This window comes from Neodiprion lecontei, chromosome 3, assembly GCF_021901455.1.
Source record: "Neodiprion lecontei isolate iyNeoLeco1 chromosome 3, iyNeoLeco1.1, whole genome shotgun sequence".
Taxonomy (NCBI): Eukaryota; Metazoa; Arthropoda; class Insecta; order Hymenoptera; family Diprionidae; genus Neodiprion; species Neodiprion lecontei.
In genome coordinates, this window is record NC_060262.1 from 10402672 (window position 1) to 10426976 (window position 24305).

Consider the following 24305-nt stretch of genomic DNA (forward strand, 5'->3'; position numbering starts at 1 on the left):
GGAATCTCCTGTTGCCAAAAATCTAGAATCAAACAATAACAGTCTACATGTTTATGCATCCTAGTCAGAGAGCAGAGCTCTGTTGAGACAACTGATAGTGAACTGACTGAGCCAAACATGATGATCAAATATGGCCAAACGAGTTTTTTTCCGATTGAACAAATTGCAATTGGTATAGAATAATCAGTTCAGTAACCTGTGCTGTCAAATAAAAAGCGATTCATTCGATCGAACTGAGGATAAAGCAGAAATAATTTTATTATTGAAATATAATTGGTAAAATCAATGAATCCTATGAATCCTTTCTCATTATTTATGTATTGGCAATTCTATGTGAAAGAAATCAATTAGTCAGCCGGATCTTCAATTCTATTTTATACGTCGGTAGACAAAACGGAATAACATTTCTCGACAGGTAAAAGGTTTTTAAAATTGTTAAGATTTAATGGAGTAATTTGCAGTGCGGATTATTTGCATGTGAAGCAAAAAGAAAAGTCTCTGAAACATTCCTAGCGTCTTAATTTTCATCGCAGTAAATAAATTTTTTTTTCACATACACCTAGTATCGCGCATAGACTACAATATCCAGTACTGATTTTGAGATTCAACACCTTTCGCGACAATTTTTTTTTACATTTCTAACCAACTTTTACTAGGGTTCCTCCTTATCTTTAGGCTTTCGCTTTTTCGTCCCTTACCCGTGCAGAAATTTAATTCCGGTGCTGCCTAGCACCTGGCTAGTTTTCCATGAATCTGGCTTGGCAATGGCTAGGTCAGCTGGGCTGAGCCAGTCCTGGCGTGTAACACATTTCTACGCAGTGCCTAGCCAGAAGGTCTGACTAGGGTCTAACCAGTAAAGTTAATAGGGTCTAGCCAGAATCCTTGCAAGTAGCTATTCATATAATTATCGGAAAAAAGGATAAAGGATAAATTCTAGAATGAATATTTCGCAACGTATGAAAGTTCTATTCATTTATATTATTATATTATTATTTTCTTCAATACATCATATCAGTCAGCAGTAAAGTACGTAGGATTTTTTTTTTTAAACATGTAAGTGAAAAATATGTTAGTAGTGAATTTCTTTTTTTTTTAATACATCACTAAATAGAAAATACGTAAGTAACACATATTTTTTTTATTTTTCAAACCCATCAGTGAGTAGAAAAGTACGTAAATAATGACTTTTTTTTTAATACTTTTTTTTTAATCAGTAAGCACAAAAGTACACAACTATTTTGGGAAGTTTTCGAATACGTTACTAAGAAGATTTGTCTGTGGATTTACGAGACAACGATTCCATGCTGGTGCCGCTGCAATGTACATTGACACAAACTGATTGGACTGCAGCGATTGTAGTACTCTTTGCAGCTTTTTTCTTTAGTCGAGATTTACGATGCCCATCCCAATCGACGGCATTACTCAGGCAGTTACCGAGTTCTCGATAAACACTCTTTTCAGTTACATGTGTCATTGATCCCTGCGCTCCCTCTTTGTATTTCAACAAAAGCACATCTGGAAGAAAAGACTTTAGTTAAAAAAACTAAACAACCCTGCTTTCTTTTTCTTCTAAAAGAGCAAATCGTGGTGGAAAGTCTATTAGTTTGTAAAGTTGGTGTCATCAATTTCAAAATTGCTTTAAGTCTTCACGATGATAGGTCTTACCTAGACTGAATCCAACTATACCTACAAGGCGAAGTCTGACATACCCTGAATTGTACTGTAATTTACTTCAAAAACGAAAAGCAGGCAGTTGTCTTTTCTCTTTTTAAAATGGGAAAAACCTTTTGGCATACCTATACGGATTCTTCGAAGATGAGTGAACAAAAATCTATCAGGTATGATTTAACGATTGAGGTTAACGATAATTGTGTTACCCAGCAATATTCCACAAAGTTGTGTCTCTTTGAAAATGCGTTTATCCATGCCAGCCTTCACTGCGTTGAAATTCAAGGCCACATCCCGTGAAATATTTTTTTTCAATAATGCCGTCACATTTTTTGGTAAGGTTGCATTGTGGTCGAAAACGAAATGCAATGTACTAGTCTATAGAGAGATTGAAGCAATGAGTGAGATATTGTATAAGTGACAATACAAATTCAGTATCCAAATTTTTTTACTCACGAATTCTTTACGAAATTTTTTGTCAGCTTTTAATTTCTCGTCGAATGCGTCAAAGTCCTTCAAAGTCGTTACAGGCAGGTTCAGATCATATTGTGTCGTAAAACTTTGGACATTTGCCCCATGAGCATCCATCGCTAAGGCCGATTTTTCAACGATGGCCTTGAGTTTGTCGATGGCTTTGGTTAGCATTTGAACATCGTATCTCAGTCCGCTAAGGATATCACAATCTCTCTGATTCAGTTCAGAGCTATTTTCTTTAGGCACATTTTTTGTGGATTTTGACACTTCACGTGATGATCTTTTGCTCAGTTTTCGTTCAATTTCTAGAACAAAATTTTGATGTAAAAAAATTAATTATAATGATGTATTATTCGACGAGGTTCTTGGTGTTTCTAGAAATTATTCATATCAAATTAGGTTCCAGAAATGTCGAAAAACGGCAATTGAATTAAACAATTTAAATAGTTTTTGTACACACCTTGAACGTGGTTTTTGCCGGTAGAGGAAGCATGTTCTTGTTTTGATTTTTGCTTCGGTTTTTTTCTGGGTTTGATCACATTGCTGTTTTCATCAGCTGTTGACTCATTGTCAGTTTCTGTCATATTTTTAAGTTTTGTATTTTTTTTCTTGGCCTTGATGCTGTTAATACAAGGAATTGGGTCAGATGTTTCAAAGGATGCTGTAACAATATATCCGCACTTCTGATTTTGCACAAGAGTGAAAATTTTGAGGGCCCTATCGAAGAAGCGAAAATTGCGCCGCCATTTTGGTCACCCAAGTGTCTAATTTATATATGTATAATATATATATTGTATATATTATATTTACAGTCTACATTTGATGCATAATCGTCATTCCTGGAGGTGTTAATGGGTTGCACTTGCATCAACTTTTCAGCAATTGCTTTATCGCCTTTGACTTTGATTCTCTGATATGCTTTTTTAGCTGCCTCTGATTTTTTTTCTGGTAACGTTCCATCCTCTGTGTATACAAATTTCTTGTCTGCTAATACTTTGAGACGTTTCATTGCATCATCATAAGTTGCTAGAAGAAGAAAAAATATAACAGAAATTTTTAACCTTCCATTATTTACAAGAAATGTTGCTCTCAGCTGAACTTTTTGATGCTATACAAATTATTTGGCAGTGAAAAATAAATTTTGATAATTTTAACTTTTTATTGCTCGTCTTCACATGTACACGATTCAAAATTGATGTGTTAAAAAGCTCAATGTATATTTGATCGGTATACGTCTAGATCTGAGATCAGAAGACACGAAATCAATCATGTGCTTGTGTTATTCGTTGCCACAACCCACAAAAATATATGAATTTTTGCAAAGCCGGCTTCTACAATATTGACTCTGTTAAAAGTTTCAGACGTAGACTATGTGACGGCTACACAGTGCAAGCTTGTGAGCTTCGGATGACCCTCAGAACCCAAGATTTTCATATCTTCTGATTTCAGCTCCGTCGACATATAACTGGGTTTACTTATAACTCTCTGAGAGCAGTGACTTTAAATACTGATCGAATCTTATGGCGTTATAGTGAGACTATACAGACGAACCTTTGTGATATGAACTGAATACGTCATCTTTTCAAAATTTAACAGTTATTCCCCTTTGATGATTATTTCCGAACAATATACAAATCTAATAGAAAACGCAACAGATCATTTACTTACTCGCATGTCCCTTGAGTGTTATTGGGTAGACAGGCCAAGATTCTTGTAGAGGGCTTTGTTCTTTGACGAGCCAACACAAAAGTTCAGAGTCCTCTACTGAATACGGAGGTGGCATGAATTTGCATTGGCATCTGCCAGTCGATGGGTTATAGGAAATCCAAGTCGATGGTACGCATTCTATCGTGCCTCGTTTTTGTTTTCTATTAGGTGGATCGAATTCGACTAATTGAAAAGCCTTGATGGCCTCTTCTGCCTCTTTATCATCTCCCATTATATGCTTAAAATACGAAGAGGGATTCTGTTCATAATATAAAGGCGTCTGTTATATGTATATATGCGCTGTTACAGGTTTAGTAAGATTAGGTTAGGTTAGGTTAGGGTAGAGTACGCACGTGTCATATTTATATAAATAGTTTCTTATTGTGTCGTAATAAATATAAATGTCTGTACTTGAATATTCAAGGACAACTTACGAAGAATAGTCGATGGCACAGGTAGCTGTTATAAAAAATGATAAGCGATGCAATGTAAGGTTAGCACGTGGGATAACACGTTCAGCGAGCCGTTCGGTATTTGCGCAGCACGTTTTGTGTTTTGTACACTTTTGATCACTTCTCACTTCGTAAAGTTCAAAACAGCTTGCTTTCGTAATAATTTTAATGAACCACTTACAAAAAAATTCCAGCTTTTTCAAATGATTGCAATTTTCGTGAAAGAAAAATCCAGGCACTTCTAGGCTTTTAGGACGCTGTACACAACACGTGCCGGAACGACGATAGTCAACAAGTCGCCACTATCGACATGTCGCCACAGTCACGCGCGTTATTTAAATATCGAGACACATCAGAAACGTCCTCGTCAAAAATAATTCCAGTGTCGGCAATTGATTGACGGTCTTCCCATACTCAAACGAATAATATTGATATATGTATTATACATATATAATATATATGTATATTTATACATATATTATTCGTGAAAATAAGCTTGCGCATTACACCTTGTGACACTCGCCCTGAAATTAAATAGGGATAATAGTACATTTCTAAACAAGTATGGATAAGGCTTTTTGACGAGACGTGAGGTTTACGGCGCGAGCCGAAGGCGAGTGCTTGTAACACGCATGTCAAAAAACCTTATCCATACGAGTTTCGAGTTGTACTTTTCATCACTAGAGCCACGAAATCACGACGAAGTCGCGTTGGTCGAGATTTTGAGGTTAGAGTACTGAAAAATATTATTTATTGTTAAAATATAAAAAGATATCCAGCTACTTTTTTCGGATTAATACAAGTATATACGTAACATTACACTGTATACCACGTTTCAACCGACCTGTGTTAAATTAATGTAATAGAGATATTCCATATGTTTTCTCTCTTCCAGGCAAACGTAATATTATCATTTTGCGTTTGATTTGATCAATAGGGCACGTAATTGTAGTTGCAGATGATCTGTCTTCAAGCACCCATTCTTCCAGCACTCTCGAATCACACGGATACATATACAGCGACTCTTTGATTTTCCATTTTTTTCCAATAATTGTCACGTCTTCTAGATTGTCATCAGGGTACGACATAAGATTTATTTCGAGAATAGTGCCATTTTTAAGAAGAACTACATTATCGGGAGCCTTGACCGAAAGTATATATTTCCCTTTGAATTTCAGTTTCGATATCGCTTTGTGATTCATCCTACAATTTGGGATATCACTATTCTCCTTGAGTATCTCTACATACTGGGGTAGAGTTGCTTTATGATTTTTTATCGAAAATTTCTCATTCAAGCGGCGACAGATTTGAGCCAATGGTCGATTTGGCGAATGGACTAACTTTTTTATGTGACCGAGTGCATTTTCAAAAGGAAATGTAGTTATCTTTGTAAGGGAGCACTTCATGTTCTTAGCATCATCGGCCATATGAATTAAGTTATGAAGGTTCATGATTTGCGAATCTGGGCCATAATATTGGCGCATAACTAAGAAAAAACTTCTGAGATACTTCTTTGCAAACCTGTTGTACCTGAGGGCTAGATCTTCGCAGCATAAAATTCTGCATGCCGCATGAAATAATAAAAAATGTTTATATAGTCTATTGTTCAAAATACCCTTCAAGACTACAACTCCACAATATAATAGAAAAAATCTAAACTCGGTGGCCTTCCACTTTGCTATAAACGCTACGGACCGTGGTTTACGTTGAAATTCAGAAGTTACCAGAATTTTTAAATACTCCATTCTGCGAGACAGTTCGATTCGACTTCTGCGGCCTAGTCTGAGATGGAGATTGCCTAAAAGCCAAAAGTCTTTCAAAAGTTTCTTCATCACACCATGACAAGCTAAGTGCAAGAAATCGAGAATAAATAACAAGACCAAGTTTACTGCAGGTCTTAAACGTAGCAATGGCGAAACACTATTGTGATGCTCTCGCTGCCTTTGTCTATTAAAGTCCTCAGCACTTCGTTCAGGACAATCCGCATCAGGAAATACAGTAGATCTGCCAGGTCTGCATCCTCTCACGGTACACCTTTCACACGCATAATATCCAGTATGACCCTTAACACATTTGAGGAAAGACCTAGCTGGCGTATCACATATGAAACTTTGAATTTTTACTTGAAACAGTCTGCCATTAATGTCAATACCATTCGCTGATAGTTGGTTCATTTCCTCAATGAACTCATCCAAGAACTCATCAACTCTTTTTGGTTTTGTAGAACCTGCGTATATAGCTACAGGCACCGGCTCGTATATGTCTGGTTCGTGGACAACTTTACACAAAATGGGCCACAGTTGAGTGTTACTTGATTTAAAGAGAGGCAGTCCGTCGACATTAACTTGGATCAAAATTTCATTACCTATGTGCACTTCTTCATTGACACAGGCTCGAAGCCTTTCAGCAATACCAAAGTACACGAATTGTCCCATATTTCCATCATAATCTTCCATGTCTTGTATATCATAGGCCACTGCCGATGTACGTAGAAATGTTTTTGCTGTCTTTGGAAGTTCAGGCAGCAATCTTCTCCTCAAAATCACCAAAAGCCCATCCAATTGAGAATGACTAAGGTGTTCTTTTATTGCCCATTTTCGAATTTCCTCAGCTTCATTTCGTTCATTCAAACTATCGTCAGTCGCTTCATTTATAGATGAGCCGATATCACTGTTTTCATCAATGACACTGGCTGATGATACACTTTCTTCGTGGTCTATCTGAGAACCGTCACCTGAGTCACCATTCTCTTCGTCGATCTCACTTTGGCTATGTTCAAGTAATTGTTCAGAAATACCACCCTCGGATACATCTTCTTCAGACCTATTACTATTTTCTTGATCACTGACACCTGCAATTCATACTTGCTTTATAACAACTGAAATTTTATTTCACTTATAGGTTGATGCTTATATTACACACATTCAGTTTCGGAGTTGATGTCAGAGTCACTGTCATCATTTAGCGGATGGTTCTGTGGCACAATAGTGTTTTGATGAACGAAACGATGCCTTCGCACACGGTCGCGTGTTCGTCGTCGTTTTTCAATTATGTTATTCATTATGCTGAAATAGATAGACAATAAAACATAAAAATGATAGGATAGAAATTTTTAGGTTATGTTACCTTCAAAACATATTTACTATGGTATTCTACATTCCCATTACGAAGATTACGAAAATCAACTCACAAATATCACAGTGGACGTCTGGAGTAAACTTTAAAAATTATAAGTTGGAGTACTGATAAATAATGGTAAACACCGGTAATAAGTTTTCATCAGCGAACAACGACCAGTTTCTGGACAGTGTTGGCTAGGGAACGCGGAATTGGGCCGAACTCGCCAATGCCGAGGCAGGGCCTGTACAGGTTGCGCTAGCCAGTAAATCACTACGAGGTGCTAGAGAGTAGCCTGGCTTTCCAGTTCAAATTTCTGCACGGGTAATGTAACTGGAGCTCGTGACGTCTGGATCTTCCTATCAATTCCAGTGATCTTGCTTCCGTTAGGTGAATCAAAAAGTTGGTCGAGTTCTTCAATTATTACACCCGTGTTAAAAGCGGTCGGGTATTTATCAGGATTCGATGAACCTATTGCCTTCAGCTTTTGAGCTGTCCTTGAACTTAACACTTGACCTGCTAAATCAACATTCATTTTCGTTGTATTCGTTAAATAAATGTGCTCTTCTTTTAAATGACAATCAGAATCTGTGTGATACATTTGAACAATATCTTTCCAGTATCCCCTAGTACCATTAAATTGAATGATATTGCCTGGATATTGACTCCGATGTTTCGATGGATTTTTTTTTGGACCATTCATCAATTGTGCCGCTGAAATTATTTCTGGAAGTCTTCACCAAATGAGAAATATCGAAAAATATGAAGATTCTCAACGGGTGTTCGGGAAGTTTGAAGAAAGTGCCATCCCAACATTCTCCTGTCTCTTGCACTAGTAATTTAAAGGCTGCTTTATTGGTGGATCCTTGGTCACAGATTGTTGCAGTCACTTTAAAACCAGTTTTATTCACTAACGCAATAATTTTTTTAATTGAGGCATACAATACTGGAATGCTCATTGGACCCTTCGTGAACTGAAATGACAGAGGTTGTCTGCCTTTGAAATTAATAGACTGCAGCAAGAAAACGGTCGCATGATCAGCCAACTCAGGTTTTACAACGCCGTTGCCTTCATCATGGTATCCAAGTAGAGAATCATTTCCTTCTGAAAATGTAATTCTACGCTTGATCGCAGTCTCGTCCAAGACAATAGTGCAGTACAAGTCCTCTTCATCTAAACGGTCCGCAGCTTTTGTCAGTGATTCTAATACAATATTATTTATACCAGGTTTTAATGCAATCTTCGAAAATGCTCGCTTCAGCGTACTCTCACTTGGAAGTTCCATAAAGTCAAGTAAGTAGCGATAACATTTTGGCGAACGTTTATAAATGCCAGTGGCAAACAACATTTCCTCATGAGTGTAACGTTCACCTCCTTTCTTTCGATTCAGGTTTCGTCCATTTACGTCAGTTGATAATTGTAGTCCGGGGCTATTCTTAACATTGCGCGAATTTGCGACGTTTTTAAGTTCTTGACGTAACATTTCACACTCGTCGATTTTTTGTTGCAGCTGTAATTGCAGTTTTTTCCGGTAAGTTGTCTCTTCAATAAGCGCTCTTGATAATTTTTCAATTTCTGACGTCACAGGTACTTTCTCCAACCCTGCCGTTTCCATAGTTTTCTTTACTGTTGCATACTTTGTCGCAACTAAAACATAATTTGTCTAAATTAGTAAGGAACTTTAAATTATTTACGATTTTTATTTATGTAAACGTACAAAACATTTAACAAATTAAAACAAATAACTGTTGATTGTTCACAACACTTTTTCGCGGGTGTCCTACTTTTTTTACGAGGTGCGTAAACGACTTTTTTGCCAACTGTATGCAGCAAAGCTCCGTTTCGCGCCGGAAACGAAACGCGAATTTTCGACTCGGTGCGAAAAAAAAAATTTTGTTCTAGTGGTAAAGGAAGGAGTTGAAAAATAAGGCGCATCCTGATATGCGCGATTTCAACCCCTTCATTTGAGGGTCATTACGGGGTAATCGCCCTGGTATGAATCTCGAGGAAAAGAAAAATTTTCGACATTAAGAAGAGTTGTACAATGTTTGAAGTACATATCTCCACTTATGTTCAGAAATTCTGATTCCGACCTGAAGGACTCATTTATAACTTATATGTATATTACAAAAAAGTATTATATAAACCTGTATGGGTGATGAAAAAATTTAATTTATTAATTCTTACAGCTTTTGTTATCGCATCAGCTACCATTTCGTTCGTTGGGACAAAATCTCATGTGATAGTTTTTTGAAGTACATGATCTCTGACAAAAGACATTCTTATATTTTTACGTGTTTAGTTTTACAACTATAATTCGCGTTTTTGATATGATCAATCGCTGGTCGACAATCAGATTTTGAATGTATAGGGCTATTTGATACGATGTTTAATTCAATGGTCAATTCTCTCAACCAAATGATTTCTTGGGTTGCGTCTGACATTGCTACAAATTCTGCTTCTTCCGACGAAATACTGGTTAAAGTTTCTCTTGTGGAACGCCAGCTGACTGCGCCTCCTTGCATAATAAAAACATAAGCCACGACTGGTCTTGGATCTTGCAGACTTTGATTATAGCTAGCATCGCTATAGCCAAACAAATCCTGATTCCCTGATTTGAAATAATACAGTCTGTATGATGCTGTGCCCTTTAGGTATCAAAAAATTCGTTTGACTAATTCCCAATGCTCTTCGGTATAATTGGAATTGAATTTACTAACAGCACCAATAGCGTTTGCAAGATCAGGCCTTGTCCATTGTAATAAATACATGAGACTACCAACCGCTGATTGATAAGGTATGTTTGCTGGCTTTCGCTTATCCTTTTGTCTTGGTGCAGGAAAATCTGTTGTTTCGATTGGAGTCGACACTGAATTACAATCACTCATGCCGAACTTGTGCAAAAGAGATTCTACATAATGCGTTTGATCTAAGCTTATCCAACCGTTTTCTTTATCGCGACTTATATTTACTCCTAAGAATCTCTTCGCTTCACCTAAGTTCTTTATGGGATATTTCTTAGATAAATTATCAAAAAGAATTTTTACGCAATGTATACTATTTGTGAACGTAAGAATGTCGTCGACATAAATAACTGTAATTAAAATGACATTTTCATCGATATAAAAATATACGCATGGATCTTGCCTGGACTGCGTCATATTCATCAATTTTAAATCACCATCTATCCTTTTATTCCATGCTCGGCCACTTTGCTTTAAACCGTAGAGTGCCTTGTTTAATAGATAGAATTTTCCTTCAATACCCTGTTGTTCATAGCCTTCCGGCTGAGTTAAATAAATCTCTTCATCCAACTCACCGTGAAGATATGCAGATTCCACATCGAAATGAAAAGTATCCAAACGTTTTCTAGCTGCATAGGGGAACAACACGCGTAGAGTCGTATAGCGCACTACTGGCGATTACGTTTCGCTATAGTCTATTCCTGGAACTTGGTCGAAACCGCGAGCGACGAGTCTCGCTTTACAGAAAGCATTACCCCTTTCATCAACCTTTTTCTTATAGACCCACTTGCAAGTTATTGGTTCTCGATCGATAGGCAAGTCTACAAGTGTCCAAGTATTATTTTTATTTATCGAGCTCACCTCCTTATCCATCGCTTGGATCCAGAAGATTTTTCAGGACTCTCTATCGCTTCTCGGTATGTTGCAGGAGTGGAATCGATTTGGACCATTTGATAATCATCAAAAGAATTATTACTATCAATTGATTGATTTGTTTCTAAAGTACTATTCGCTGAAAATGGATTTGAACTAGACGTCGACGAAAAATTTGCAACGTAATCTTGTAAATATGCTGGACGTTTTTTATCTCTAGTAGATGTTCTTCTAATTACAGGTTCAGTCGGTTGTTTAGCCTGTTCATTGGCACCCATCTCGTCCACGTTATCGCGATTTTGATTTCGTTCGAGATTCGGTTGATTAATCGTTTCTGACTTTTCTTGAATAGGTAGTAAAGCGATATTTTTAGAATTATTTTGAACATTATCAACAGAGCATTTAGAATTTACAGATTTTTCAACAAATATTACATCCCTACTTACTAAAATTTTTTTGTTTACAATATCCCAAAGTCTAAAACCTCTTTGACTCGGGCAATAACCTATAAATTTACATTCTACAGATTGAGGATCTAATTTTTTCTTTTTCTCCGACGGCACTCGAGCGAACGCTTTACAACCAAAAATTTTAACGCTTGTTAAGTCCGGAAGTTTACAACTCCAAAGTTCTTCGGGAGTTTTCCATTCAAGTGCCGCGTGAGGGGACCTATTATATAAATAAGCGGCCGTCGCTACGGCATCTTTCCAAAATTTACTTGACAAATTCGCATCTATCAACATGCAACGAGCTTTATCTAGTAACGTACGATTTAGCCTTTCCGCTCGGCCGTTTTGCTGAGGATTACCTGGAATCGTTGTTTGAATATTTATTCCTGCTTTAATACAAATATCCTTAAATTGTTTATTTAAATACTCAGTACCGTTATCTATTCTTAGATTAATAATTTTACTACTCGTTTCATTTTCAACTAAAGATTTAAATTGCGAAAACATATTAGTAGCTTGATCTTTGGATTTAAGGAAATAAATTACTGATTTTCGACTGTAATCATCTATAAAAGTTAAAAAATATTTGTATCCATCATAAGACAAAGTTGGAACTTGGCAGACGTCTGAATGGATTAACTCTAATTTTTTACTGGCTCTATTAAAGCTGGATTTAAAACAATGTCTTGGATGCTTGGCCATTGGACAAATCTCACAGAAAAAATTTTTATCATTTACTACTTGAATATCTACATAATTACCTAACAATTTTTTCAAAGCATCAACATTTAAATGAGCCATTCTCCGATGCCATAATTTCAAACTTTCCCCTTTACTTTGAACCTTCTTCACTACTGCAGGGCAACTGAAAATAGATTTAGAACTATTTATTTTATCATTCTTGATATCTAAAACATACACACCATTTTTACTTTTATTTCCGACAATAACAATATCTGAACGCTTATTAAAGATCTTACAATCTTTCTCTTTGAAATCAATATTCCAACCCGATTTTGTCATTACACCTACGGATAATAAATTCGAAGCCAACTCTGGTGAATACAAAACATTCTTTAACTTAATTAATACTCTCTTATTATTATGGTGCGTATACAGATTTACATCGCCCTCTCCGCATACCTTGAGTTTCTGTTTATTCGCTACTATTATTATTTTGATTTTCGAATCACGCATATTCTCGAACATACCTCTATTATTACACATATGCCTCGAAGCAGCTGAGTCTATCATCCATGAGTCGCTACTACATGTGCCCATCGCTATCAGCGACACACTCGCATACTCAATCTCGGCGCTCTCGTACTCGTCTTCTTCATCACCGCCTTGAGCTGCCATGGCACCAGACCCATCTCTCCTATTGTTACCGCTGTTGTTATTGTTTTGACTCCAGTTGCTGCTATTACCACTAACTCGACGACAATTTCTTGCGTAATGTCCAGGACGGTTACATTTATAGCAGATTAATGATGATCTGCCTCTCTGAACGCCTCTTCTACCTCTGTTTTGTTTGTATCCAGCGTTTGCGCGCGAAAAGAATGCCAAGTCATTGTTTTCTTCCGTTGAAAACCACTTAACATCTTGTAAAATCTTTGTCTTCACCAAGTCTGTCGTTAGATCGACCTTGGAACTTTCCAAAGCCATGACCATGGGTTTGTATACTTCGGGAAGACCATTCAACAGAATTGCTCCTATTACTTTGTCCGGGAACTCCAAGCCGATGCTCTTCAACTGGTGAGCGGCCGATACAATTGTATCAATACAATTTTCTTCGGATGAACAATTTTCGAGCTTCGTGTCTGTAACCAACTTTATCAGTTGCAGACCCCTGGTCACTCCTGTATCTGCATAGGTTTTCTTTAGAGCCAACCACACATCACGGGCCGTATTCAAATCTCCTACGTGTCCATATACCTGCCGCTCGACCGCAAGGATGATTTTGGCGCGAGTTTTCTTATCTTTCTGGGGGTCGGTAGGAACTGCCGCTGCATTGTCGGGATTAATAAAATCCCACAAATCTTCGTGGGTCAAGTAAGCTTCCATTGCCACTGCCCAATCATCATAATTTTCGCGGCCTTTCAACTTTTCGATTGTCTGAAGCCCGCTCAACGACGTACTGGCTGCCACATTGGTTTTTCACTTTTGAATAAAGCGTCGATGAGCTAATCACTGACTTTTCGCGTTAAACCTTCGTAACTGGGCCCATAACCTGATATAGGTTGTGGAAGTAAAATGAAAAAGGTACACAGGATATTTGTTTATACTGCAGTTTATTTTTGATTAAGACCCGGATCTTTACTAATATTACTTTGAATACAAATGTTGGCTGTCCAGCAAACGCTGGGTTCAGAGCTAACTCGCAATACGCACTGAGCCGATCTACTTGCCGGTACGCTATTGCTCAGCCTACACACACACATACGTACTCTACCTACTCTTACCTATGGACATAAACAGAATATGTATATATATAACTAATATCGACGTTCAATTTATATTTCAACACGTTCAATCAAAGGTCAACATTCACAAGGAGATAAAGTCCAAGACGACTAGTGTAGCTAGCTCCCTACAAAGGTTTGAGAAACTGGACGAAGAATGGCGCTCATCATTGCAGCGCATTTTCCGTGCTACACCGGAGAAAACCTGCGAAGCTGACGTCGAAACTGACGAAGCAATAGACACCGGAGCCGAAGGTGACGATGAATCAGTCGCTGAAGACGGGCGTGAAACTTTCGGCAAGCCTGGTAAGAGAAAAGAAAGACCCTCTCCAGACCCGACATTCAGGCAAGCAACATAAAAGAAGGACCTGAAGGAAAGCCCTCTGCAAAGAGCAGCACTGCCAAGCGACGAACAGATGAAAGCGACAGCTTGGCAACGAGTTCAGTCTAAAAAAGAACAGAAAAGACAAAGGAAAGAGCAGCTCCCAAAGCAACCGCCGAAAGAGCCCCGGCCGGAACCTAAGCGGAAGAAACCTCGAAAGTGGATCAGGCCTGACGCTCTGATCATCCGTCCGGTCGAGAAGGAGAAGTACGCCGAAATATTGCGTCGTATAAAGCAGGCCATCCCTGACGAACAGGTCCGCACAACCGTGGGAAAGATCCACAAAACCAAAACTGGGGACATGCTGATTACGCTCTCAAAGAAGAGTACTGACAAAGGCCAAGCCTTGCAATAGGCTATCACGGACATTCTTCAAAGAGAGGCCGAAGTAATTTGCAAAGGACCGCAGGAGATCATCGAAATCCGAGACATTGATGATGACACGACGAAGGAGCACATTCAGACTGCCCTGAAAACGGAAACCGGAGAAACCGGCGAAATACCACTAGAGGCTATCAAGATCCGTAAGGCCTACAGAGGTACGCAAACGACCACAGTGACACTACCAGCAGCTGCAGCACAACAGCTACTGGAAAGAAACGGCAAAATAAGGTTTGGCTGGGTCAACTGCCGAATGAGAGCAACAAAGAAGCCGATACAATGCTTCAAATGCTGGCACTTTGGGCACTTTGTATCCCAGTGCAAAAGTGAAATCGACCGATCTAAGCACTGCATAAGGTGCGGAAGAGAAGGACATAAGATTGCTGAGTGCAAAAATCCAGCCAAATGTGTATTATGTGCTGACGATCAAGGTGCGCAGGACGCTGCCCACCATGCTGGCACATACAGATGCCCGGTTTTCAAAGAGGCGCTCGAGAAAATGATAAATAAACGAGCATGAAGATACTGCAGCTCAACCTCAATCATTGCAAGGCTGCGCATGACTTGCTCATACAAACCGTGCGCGAACTAGAGTTTGACTTAGTACTGATAGCAGAACCATATGAACATCTGAGTACCCAACCCTGGGAATCGGACAGTACCAACAACGCTGTCATTTGGTCCTGTGACAAATTACCATTCCAGAAGGCAGTCAACAACAGAGAAGCCGGATTTGTAGCAGCATGGGTAGATGTACTTCGTTTCTACGGCTGCTATACCCCGCCGAGTCTTTCTTTGGAACAATTCATCGATTTTCTTGATTGTCTAACCGAAGATGCAAAGCGACACTTTCCCGTAGCAATAGCAGGTGACTTCAATTCCTGGGCAGTAGATTGGGGCAGTAAGCTCACTAATGCACGAGGAAAGGCTCTACTTGAAGCGATGGCCACACCAGATGTTGTCCTCCTTAACACTGGTGAGACACCAACATATTCAAAAGGAGAGGCAAGCTCTATAGTGGATCTTACGTTCGTCAGCAGCAGTCTTACGAGAGGAAGCTATTCTTGGGTAGTTATAAACACCTACACTGCCAGCGACCACTACGCCGTCCTTTGGAAAGTATCAACTGGCCAGAGCCCTCGAAGAGCAACCAGACAAACTAACGCAGTTGGATGGAAAGTCAAAGCGCTTGACCCAGCTACTTTAATAATAGCTTTAGATAGCAACCCGACTACCACAGGGAGTGCTGAAGAGAAAGCAAAAGAACTAATAAAGAGAGTGACCCAAGCCTGCGCCGCTTGTATGCCCCGGAAACGTGGCATGAATCATCGATCTCCGGTACACTGGTGGAACAATAACATCAGCACTCTTCGTAAAGAGTGTTTTAAAAGAAGAAGAATATCTCAGCGTGGCTACCGTCGACCTAACTCTGCAGGACTGGTGGCAAAGTACAAAAAGGTCCGTCGAGAATTGAATAGAGCCATCAAGGATAGCAAAAGACGCTGTTGGAAGGAACTCGTCGAAGAGGTAGAGAAAGATCTGTGGGGTAGACCGTACAAGGTGGTCATGACCCACCTGAAATGTCAACCAATGCCGTCACCTACGTGTCCACAGCTACTAGAGAAAATCGTCTGTACGTTGTTTCCTTAGCAACGTGAGTTGACCTATTCGTTACTGCAGCCTGACCCTGAAGACATCCCACCTGTCACAGAGGAGAAGGTGATGAAGGCATGCAATTGTGTAGGGAATAACAAGGCGCCGGGATTGGATGGAATTCCAAACATTGCTTTAAAAACATCTATCAAAGCAGTACCGGCATTATTCATAGATACCTACAATGTGTGTCTCAAGGAAGGAGTCTTTCCTGAAAGGTGGAAGCGGCAAAGACTTGTACTGCTCCCGAAAGGAAAGAAGCCACCTGACGAACCATCATCTTACCGTCCACTCTGCATGTTAGACACGGCGGGTAAGATATTAGAGCGGATAATTCACCAAAGAATAGAAACAGTAGTTGATCCACTCCTGGCAGACAACCAATTTGGTTTCCGAAAAGGGCGGTCAACCCTAGATGCAATCAACCTGGTCGTCAACACAGCTAAGGATGCGATTGCTGGAAAGAGATGGAATCGCGGCACAAAAAAGTATTGCTTGGTGGCTGCATTAGACGTCAAAAATGCTTTCAACTCTGCTAGCTGGGACTGCGTAATGCGCGCCCTTAAAGAGAAACGAGTTCCAGGGTATTTGCGTAGAACGGTAGCAAGCTACTCCACAAACAGAGTCCTCAAATATGACACAGAAAGTGGTCCTAAGGAGTATGATATTACTGGTGGTGTACCACAGGGCTCAGTTCTAGGTCCTCTGCTATGGAATATCATGTACGATGGTCTCCTGAAAATGGCATTGCTAGCAGAAGTGAAACTGGTAGCGTATGCAGATGATGTTGCCGTGCTGATTGTCGCGAAGCATCTTGAAGAGATAAATCTGGCCTTCGACATTACATGTAGACGGATTAACTTATGAATGGATACGGTGAACTTGCAACTAGCTAAGCATAAAACCGAAGCAGTGCTCATTACCAGCAGGAAAGCGATGGAAACCATCAAGTTACAAGTTGGGGAACTTGAGATCACATCACAACCGTACATTCGGTACCTGGGAGTGATACTTGATGCTCGACTCAATCTCAAGCAACAAGTCGAACATGTGACTGCCAAAGCATCAGTAGTTAGAGCGAGTCTAGCACGACTCATGCCTAACGTTGGTGGACCAAAGCAGAGCAGAAGACTACTGCTGTCATCAGTAGTAACAACCGTGCTCACATATGGTATATCCATTTGGGCTGATACATTAGAGACGCAAGAATCATGGAGAAAAGCGGGTCCAATTTATAGACAGAGCGCTCTCAGAGTTGCCAGCGCCTTCCGCACAATATCAGAAGAAGCGGTGTGCGTCATTGTTGGAACCCTACCGCTTAGAGTACTAGCAGAGGAAAGACGGGCCCTTTACCAACGAAAAAGGTCAACTGCACTGAGCCCTGAAGAACTTGGAACAGAAGAACGGCAGCACAGCATCTCGCGATGGCAACTTGAGTGGGACGCCGCAGCAAAAGGAAGATGGACACACCGCCTCATACCAAAGATCGATGTTTGGCTGAGCCGAAACCATGGCGACGTCAACTATTACCTAACTCAGATGTTGTCAGGACATGGGTGCTTTCGAGAGTACCTGCACCGCTTTAAGCACGACGATTCTCCGGAGTGCCCGTCTTGTCCGGGGGTTATTGAGGACGCAGGGCACGTTTTCTTTGTGTGTCCACGATTTGATCCTCAGCAAAATGAGTTAGAAAGGATCCTGAACAGGAGAATCCAACCAGAGACAATAGTAGAGGCAATGTTGTCGAGTCAAACTGCTTGGAACGCTACAAGCACTTTTGCCACAGAAGTCCTTACAGAGCTGCGTTCCATTGAAAGAAAAAGAGCGAATGATAGAAACTAGAAGGAAGGAAAAATGACACCTTAGCCACCAGAAGGAAGAACAGTAGCTAGATCCTCCCTTCACGAAGTAATGCCTGACGGCGGTTTCCATGAGGGATTAGAGGAAAGAAGGAAGAAGGGGTTTAGGGTTGAAGGGGTTTAGGGTTTAGTGGGTAGGGGCGTTAGCGTCGAGATTTAGTGTGACGCTGCGTCGAGTCGCCACATATCCAGGCCAAACAGCTATGCCTGGAATCCGTAAAGAGGATTCCCCCCGCCCAAGGAAAAAAAAAAAACACACACACCGCTGAAGGAAGGTTTAAAATGGCGTTTTGAATGCTTTTAACAATTTTTTTATTTAACATCAATTACATTCAGTTTTCTCATTCTATTCTAAATTATCTTATTCTAAATTTTAACGAGTAAAATTTTACATATTATTTTCAATATCCGTATTCATTAAACATATTATTATTCCAAAATTGACTTATACCAATTTTTTAACAGTACTACTGATCAGATTATATTCAACAATGCGATCATGCAAGATCATGCAGTAGGCAGAAGTGTGTGGTGGGAACGTAATGCTACAGTCACATTCCAATCGAATGTCCACTGGTCCAGTTTTCAATGTTTCGTTCTGCTTGGAGCAATCGATGACGATGAGGGGAGCTTGGTTTATAAATTCACGCCTCGATAGCAAAGGCTCAGCTTCTTTGTTATAGTAGGTCATTTGAAACCGAACATACATATCATAGAGAATGGCGTATTGATTATTGTATACATCAAAATTCGTATTTCCGTAGGGATAGCACTGTGAGTTGAGGAAGAGTTTTACATCTCTGATCCGACAATGATTAAATACGCCAGCATTTTTCAGCGGCTCGTTTCTCCTTGCAGTTTGAAATCCTAGAACGCCATATCTCGGCTTCTCAAGCTGCGTCGATGTCTTAACTGACCATATATGCCGCGTTGTTGATGGGAGCATCGGATACACGTACGTTTCCCAAGAACAAAAACTCATGGATATGGCCGGACCCTTGGCGATGTAGTTGAGTAACTGGATTTTCGGTTTATCTGCCAGTTTGATGTAGGGCAACAACCACTCGATTTTATTCAGGGTGATTTTAAAGTTTTCCGTTGCCGAGGTCTGAATCACGGCATTCAAATCAGTGTTGAAACGTGTGAGAATTAACTCATGTTTAGCATTGACGATGACTCGACGATAATCTTCGGCGAAGCATAGCACATAATTTAACGGTAAAACAACATCGAAATTTCCAGCGGCATCGGTTAGTTCCTTATCCCCACTCAACCACCCGGTATTCTCCAGACTATATTGCTGGCCTGGAGTCAAGGATACGTAACCCTTCACAGTGCAGGTGATGCCAACATTTTTATTCCGATCAATCTCTACACCGTTCAACTTGTAGCGAACTTCCTCAAACAAATGACAAACGGCCATATTGATCAATTTCGTAACCGTCACCGCAGCCACACCATCATCCTTTGCGATTTTTCCATGAATGTGTAGAGAGCTTTTACTGGGCAGTAGACGCAAGTCTTGATGTTGAACAACAATATGGATTTCATCGTTGTTGTGGAAGGTGGATGATGCAAACGGCTGATGAGCATGAATCTCAGAGTGCGCGATCGATTCGTCGAATACCACAGATTTCTGTATTCTTATTATTTCTTCTATGGTAATACACACACAGGATGCAGCGAACACGAATTCTTATTTTCCAATATTTCCACGTAATCGAAGACCCAGGCTCTGGAGAAACCGAACGTTCAGACGTGTCAGGCTCGTAGGCGGTGTAAACGTTGTCAGAGGTGTCGGGCGACTGATGATTTTTGGCCATGACGTTTGACTTTTATAACTTTTGCCCAACTTTCTCGTCTCAAACACGATTCCCATTATTCGAGTGATTTCACGTGTAAACGTACAGTTATCGTTTCGCCGCGAAAATTAACCAGCTCGTCGTCTTGATCGACTGTTCTCAGCTGTAAATGATGTATCGACTGTACGGCGATTGGCAGGTAAATGACGTTGGTAGGCACTTCGACAATCTCATATCCCGATGGAACGGTTGGGAAAAATTCGTGAATCGTGTGATCTCGATGCTCGTTTATGTACGCCCCTGTGGTTATGCTACACTCAACGCGTAAAGTATTAACCTTCAGTGTGGCTACGGGTAATTCAGATTTATGAGTAACGTTTCGTGATAGCTCAACCGCCTTAAATCTTTGGGCTTAAAGTCCACCACATGATTGCATGTGACTTCACTGTTAAGCTCGTTGTTGTTAGCTGTCAGACTAAGGGTGATGTCGGAGGGTAGCTCCTTATGCAGAAAATTTTCAATATCCTCAATTTCATAGCTTCCCGTGGGTATCGCGATGCTCTCTCTGCTGTTGTCCGTTCGTTTCAGGTAAAATTTATTACACCTCTCATGAATATTGGGTATTGAATTGAATGTCAGGAACTCGACGAGTCCGAGAACATAGTTCTTCTCTAGTGATAACTCGATTGGGGGGAAATATTGAGCCTCCAGCACGGAGGATGTGCCTGACAGTGTTAACGTCAACGATTCCGGCATGATTAATGCTTGCTCATGTAACACCTGTCTTTTTATAGTTGTTCGCTGAGAAATTTGAGACACAAGTGGCCGCAAATCACAGTATCATATTCTTGATACCTCTTATGATTGTATTCAACGCTACCAACACCGAGATACCTCATCAAGTCCTTAGGCGGTTTCAAATCACCGAAACTATCGAAATACACAACATGGTCACCATTCTTGTTGCACGCAACCCAATGTGTCCCCGGACCGTTTTTATCATCAAGATTAATAATTGCGGATTCTCGCATTGTTGGTCCTGATTTCGGCAGATCATTCCGCATGAAAACACCTCGAAAATGCGAAATTTTCATATTTTTAGCATAGTTGCGTAAATCAATGTTGGTGAGAGCTCGATGTGGTAGCTTTACTAGTTTTTTGCCGGACGTAAGTACAGGCCCATTCCGCTGCGGTAGGGTCACAGGTATAATCCCTTGCTCAAAGCAATCGCCTCCATTGTTGCATTGTGCCGTTTGGCCTCGTTCAACTCATGTTTGTTGACACTAGCTTCATTGACAGCTTTAGCTATACCCGCAGCATCACCCGCAAGAGCCCCAGTAGCGCTTAGACCGGCCAGAATTGGAATGAGGAACGGCAGAATGCCGCCAATTTTATCAGGCACAGGTATAACGCGAGGCATACGAATATTCTTCCCAGTCCCACGCGCAGCCGCACGAGCACCCGCCAACGCCGACTCGACAGCTTTATAACCCGGTCGCATGGCGACCTTTGCTGCTGTGATGATAGATTTGAGATTCACAGTTCTCTTACGCTGTTTACTCTTCCCGCCAGTTCCAGATTTCATCTTCGCAGCCACTCCAAGTTTCGACCGTTTTGCAGCTAAGCCCATTCCGAGTTTAGATTTAGCTTTCATGGTGTTGGTGACTCCCCAGGCTACAGCCTTTTCACCCACACTGGCGTCCTTGGCCAAAACGCGATTCCACGCCTTCTCAGCGAGCGCTTTGTCGGCAAGATTTCTCGCTGCGATATCGCGATTCTTTGCGTATGCAATGTCGTGGTCTTTACACGCGGCATCCAGCGGATTGATCCCCAAATCTCCACGAGCCACCCTCTTGGCCAATTTCGTTCCAGGTCCGCAGTACTGATACCCTGGCACATGCAATTCAACTGGGAGATGATTGATGATTTTATTTAACAAACCACCACCACGTTTTTTCCGTGTGCACATCCTCATAGTCGGGCAACATCTAACGCGACTTCTATAAAAGGCGGAATTTATATACCGTCATCTCAGTTTTCGTTGTCATGCTAACGAAGCATCATGAGATTTCAAGATCAGCCCCATAAACTACCTATCGCAAATTTCGATAAAATGGTTCGACGTGGTAAGAGGAAGATAGGAAAACGACATGCAAAATTGCTGCCAAATACCGTGAGAGCAATTTTCTGCGGGCCATCCAATTGCGGTAAAACTAACGCTCTTCTCGCACTCATCACCCGTGGCAATGAATTGCGATACGAAAATGTCTACGTCTATTCGAAATCTCTCATGCAACCAAAGTATCCATTTTTGAAAAAGTTACTAGAACCCGTGCAGGGAGTGAGTTATTTTCCGTTTCGCGAAAACGATGAGGTTGTAAAACCGGAAGATGCTCGCCCCAACTCTGTTATGATTTTCAAAGATGTGGCTTGTGAAAAGCAGGATAATATCAGAGCATACTTCAGCATAGGCAGGCATTGCGATATCGATAGCTTTTATCTAAGTCAAACGTACGCGCGCATTCCATAACTTCTAGTGCGTGACAATGCAAACTTATTGGTGCTATTTCGGCAGGATGATATGAATCTGAAACATATCTACAACGATCATGTGAATACGGACATGACGTATCAGGAATTTAAAGACTTGTGCTCGGCATGCTGGAGTGATGGCAATTACAGTTTTACCGTAATTGACAAGGATAACGAAATCAATGGGGGGCGATAGAGGAAGGGGAATGACTGCTTTATAAGCATAAACTATCATAAACTTGCACAGTTTGGTTGCAACAATCGAGCCGGCAACATGGAGAGTGCCAAGATTCGCAAGCATAGCGATACACCGAGTGAAATATCAAAATCATCCGATGTCATACGGCGGAAGCATAAGATGCTTAAGTTGGACATGGACACGACCGAACAGGTTGTGGGATAGGTATTCAAGCCTTTAGTAACACCGTTGCAAAAATTGGTTGATACCTCAAGACAGCAGCAGCAGCATATTAAACGTGAAATTAAAACGGAACTACCGGATGTGACAATGAAAAAAGAAGAAGAAAAAGATGGCGAGAGTACCGGGGATGATGATGATGATGATGATGAGAAGGAGGATGAGGATATGGATGAGGGGAATTTCATGGATGCAAATGATAAAACACTGAAGTTTGGTGAAATTTCTACTACAAGTACACCTGTGAAGAAAACAACGGATTCCACGGCACAATATTTGAAAATGTTCAGCTAAAGTAAAAAGAGGGATTTGGATACCACATACGGTGTTCGAAAGTTGACAAACGGTATGATGATTGGTGATACACCGATCAATTTCACTGATAATCTGGTCAATGTGGGGGATAAAAGTTATGAGAGAACACCTGGATCACTCGAATTACTGTTTAAAAAATCACTCAATGCATCGGTTGTAAATGACGCGGACAAGAATAATTATATAAAAATTGTAACGACGAAAAATGCGCATGGAAAACGTTACCAAGCCGATGGAAGCCTTCGAGATGATTTAAAAAGCGCAAAGTATAGAAATTTCATTGCACAACACGTTGGCTCGCCGAAAAAATCAGGTAAAGGCTTACCCGACTATAAGATTGCGCGAAAGGAGGGGCAAGATGTCCATTACGTCTACTGGGATGATCCAAATGAAATTGTGGATCGTCTCCGGCTGCTTATGGCGTCACAGGTTGCAGGCAATACCAGCCATTCCAACGAAATAGTCTCCATTATTGAGGAGTTGCATGAGGCTGGAATCGTTTATTGGCGGCGTGTAAACATAAAATCATCATTTGTTCAGTGACCGTCCAGTGATGAGCACAGACATATTCGGGCAACACTCGGAGCGTGGTGGGGGTAAAAAATTTATTCGAGGGCCTCCGGGTGTTGGATTCAAAACCATCAACGACATTCAGTATGATTTGGACGGTAAACGATTGTGTAACATAGCTGATCCGCAGCACTCCACCGACGCCGTTTCCTTAAAAGTTCTCAATACTGCTCTACAGTCTATGGCTGTGGATATTGTGGATACTTTTCAATCAAATTTTGAGAGTTTCGCGCATAATCACAACGAGGAGTTAAAACAGCTACGCATAAATAACAAAATCATTGAAAATACGTTCAATCGCATCAAACATATTGGGGAGCAGGCAACACCATCGTTGGGACAGACCAGCAGGGAATTAGTATCGATTGAGGAACCAGAGTGGTTGGACAGCAATTCGAAAAATTGATAGGTGAAGAGTTGGGAACAATGAAGACTGCAATAGCTGC

General features: G+C 40.6%; 2 protein-coding genes across 10 annotated transcripts; both read right to left on the reverse strand.

The window, feature by feature from the left end:
* Positions 1-973: 973 nt before the first annotated feature.
* On the reverse strand, positions 974-4620 carry LOC124293486. Of its 5 annotated transcripts, none has more exons than XM_046734425.1 (7): positions 4483-4620; positions 3811-4087; positions 2953-3168; positions 2603-2803; positions 2125-2447; positions 1878-2046; positions 974-1515 (listed from the first exon to the last, which is right to left on the reverse strand). In XM_046734425.1, exons 2-7 carry the CDS (start codon positions 4079-4081, stop codon positions 1262-1264), a joined length of 1434 nt encoding a protein of 477 aa, XP_046590381.1. In that variant the 5' UTR covers positions 4082-4087; positions 4483-4620; the 3' UTR covers positions 974-1261. The 5 variants fall into 5 exon arrangements, with proteins under 5 accessions (XP_046590381.1, XP_046590380.1, XP_046590379.1 ...); XM_046734424.1 differs by having other exon boundaries at positions 3811-4108; positions 4483-4611; XM_046734423.1 differs by lacking the exon at positions 4483-4620 and adding an exon at positions 4284-4423.
* A 67-nt stretch (positions 4621-4687) lies between these two features.
* Positions 4688-7694, reverse strand: LOC107219658. Of its 5 annotated transcripts, XM_046734419.1 has the most exons (5): positions 7492-7690; positions 7224-7366; positions 6667-7152; positions 5146-6579; positions 4688-4825 (listed from the first exon to the last, which is right to left on the reverse strand). In XM_046734419.1, the coding sequence occupies exons 2-4, from the start codon at positions 7360-7362 to the stop codon at positions 5156-5158; spliced, it is 2049 nt and encodes a 682-aa protein (XP_046590375.1). In that variant the 5' UTR covers positions 7363-7366; positions 7492-7690; the 3' UTR covers positions 4688-4825; positions 5146-5155. The 5 variants fall into 5 exon arrangements, with proteins under 5 accessions (XP_046590375.1, XP_046590372.1, XP_046590374.1 ...); XM_046734416.1 differs by having other exon boundaries at positions 5146-7152; positions 7492-7687; XM_046734421.1 differs by lacking the exon at positions 4688-4825 and having other exon boundaries at positions 6297-6364; positions 6454-7152; positions 7492-7694.
* Between the last annotated feature and the right edge of the window lie 16611 nt (positions 7695-24305).

Excerpts from the sequence above, each read along its gene's own strand:
- LOC107219658 (XM_046734418.1), bottom strand. The coding sequence starts at position 7,362 with ATGAATAACATAATTGAAAAACGACGACGAACACGCGACCGTGTGCGA. Across the intron at positions 7,153-7,223 it reads CATCAACTCCGAAACTGAAT|GTGTCAGTGATCAAGAAAAT; the intron begins GTGTGTAATATA and ends TATGAATTGCAG.
- LOC124293486 (XM_046734425.1), bottom strand. The coding sequence starts at position 4,081 with ATGGGAGATGATAAAGAGGCAGAAGAGGCCATCAAGGCTTTTCAATTA. Across the intron at positions 2,047-2,124 it reads AAAAATTTCGTAAAGAATTC|ACTAGTACATTGCATTTCGT; the intron begins GTGAGTAAAAAA and ends ATCTCTCTATAG. Across the intron at positions 1,516-1,877 it reads ACTTTGTGGAATATTGCTGG|ATGTGCTTTTGTTGAAATAC; the intron begins GTAACACAATTA and ends CTTTTCTTCCAG.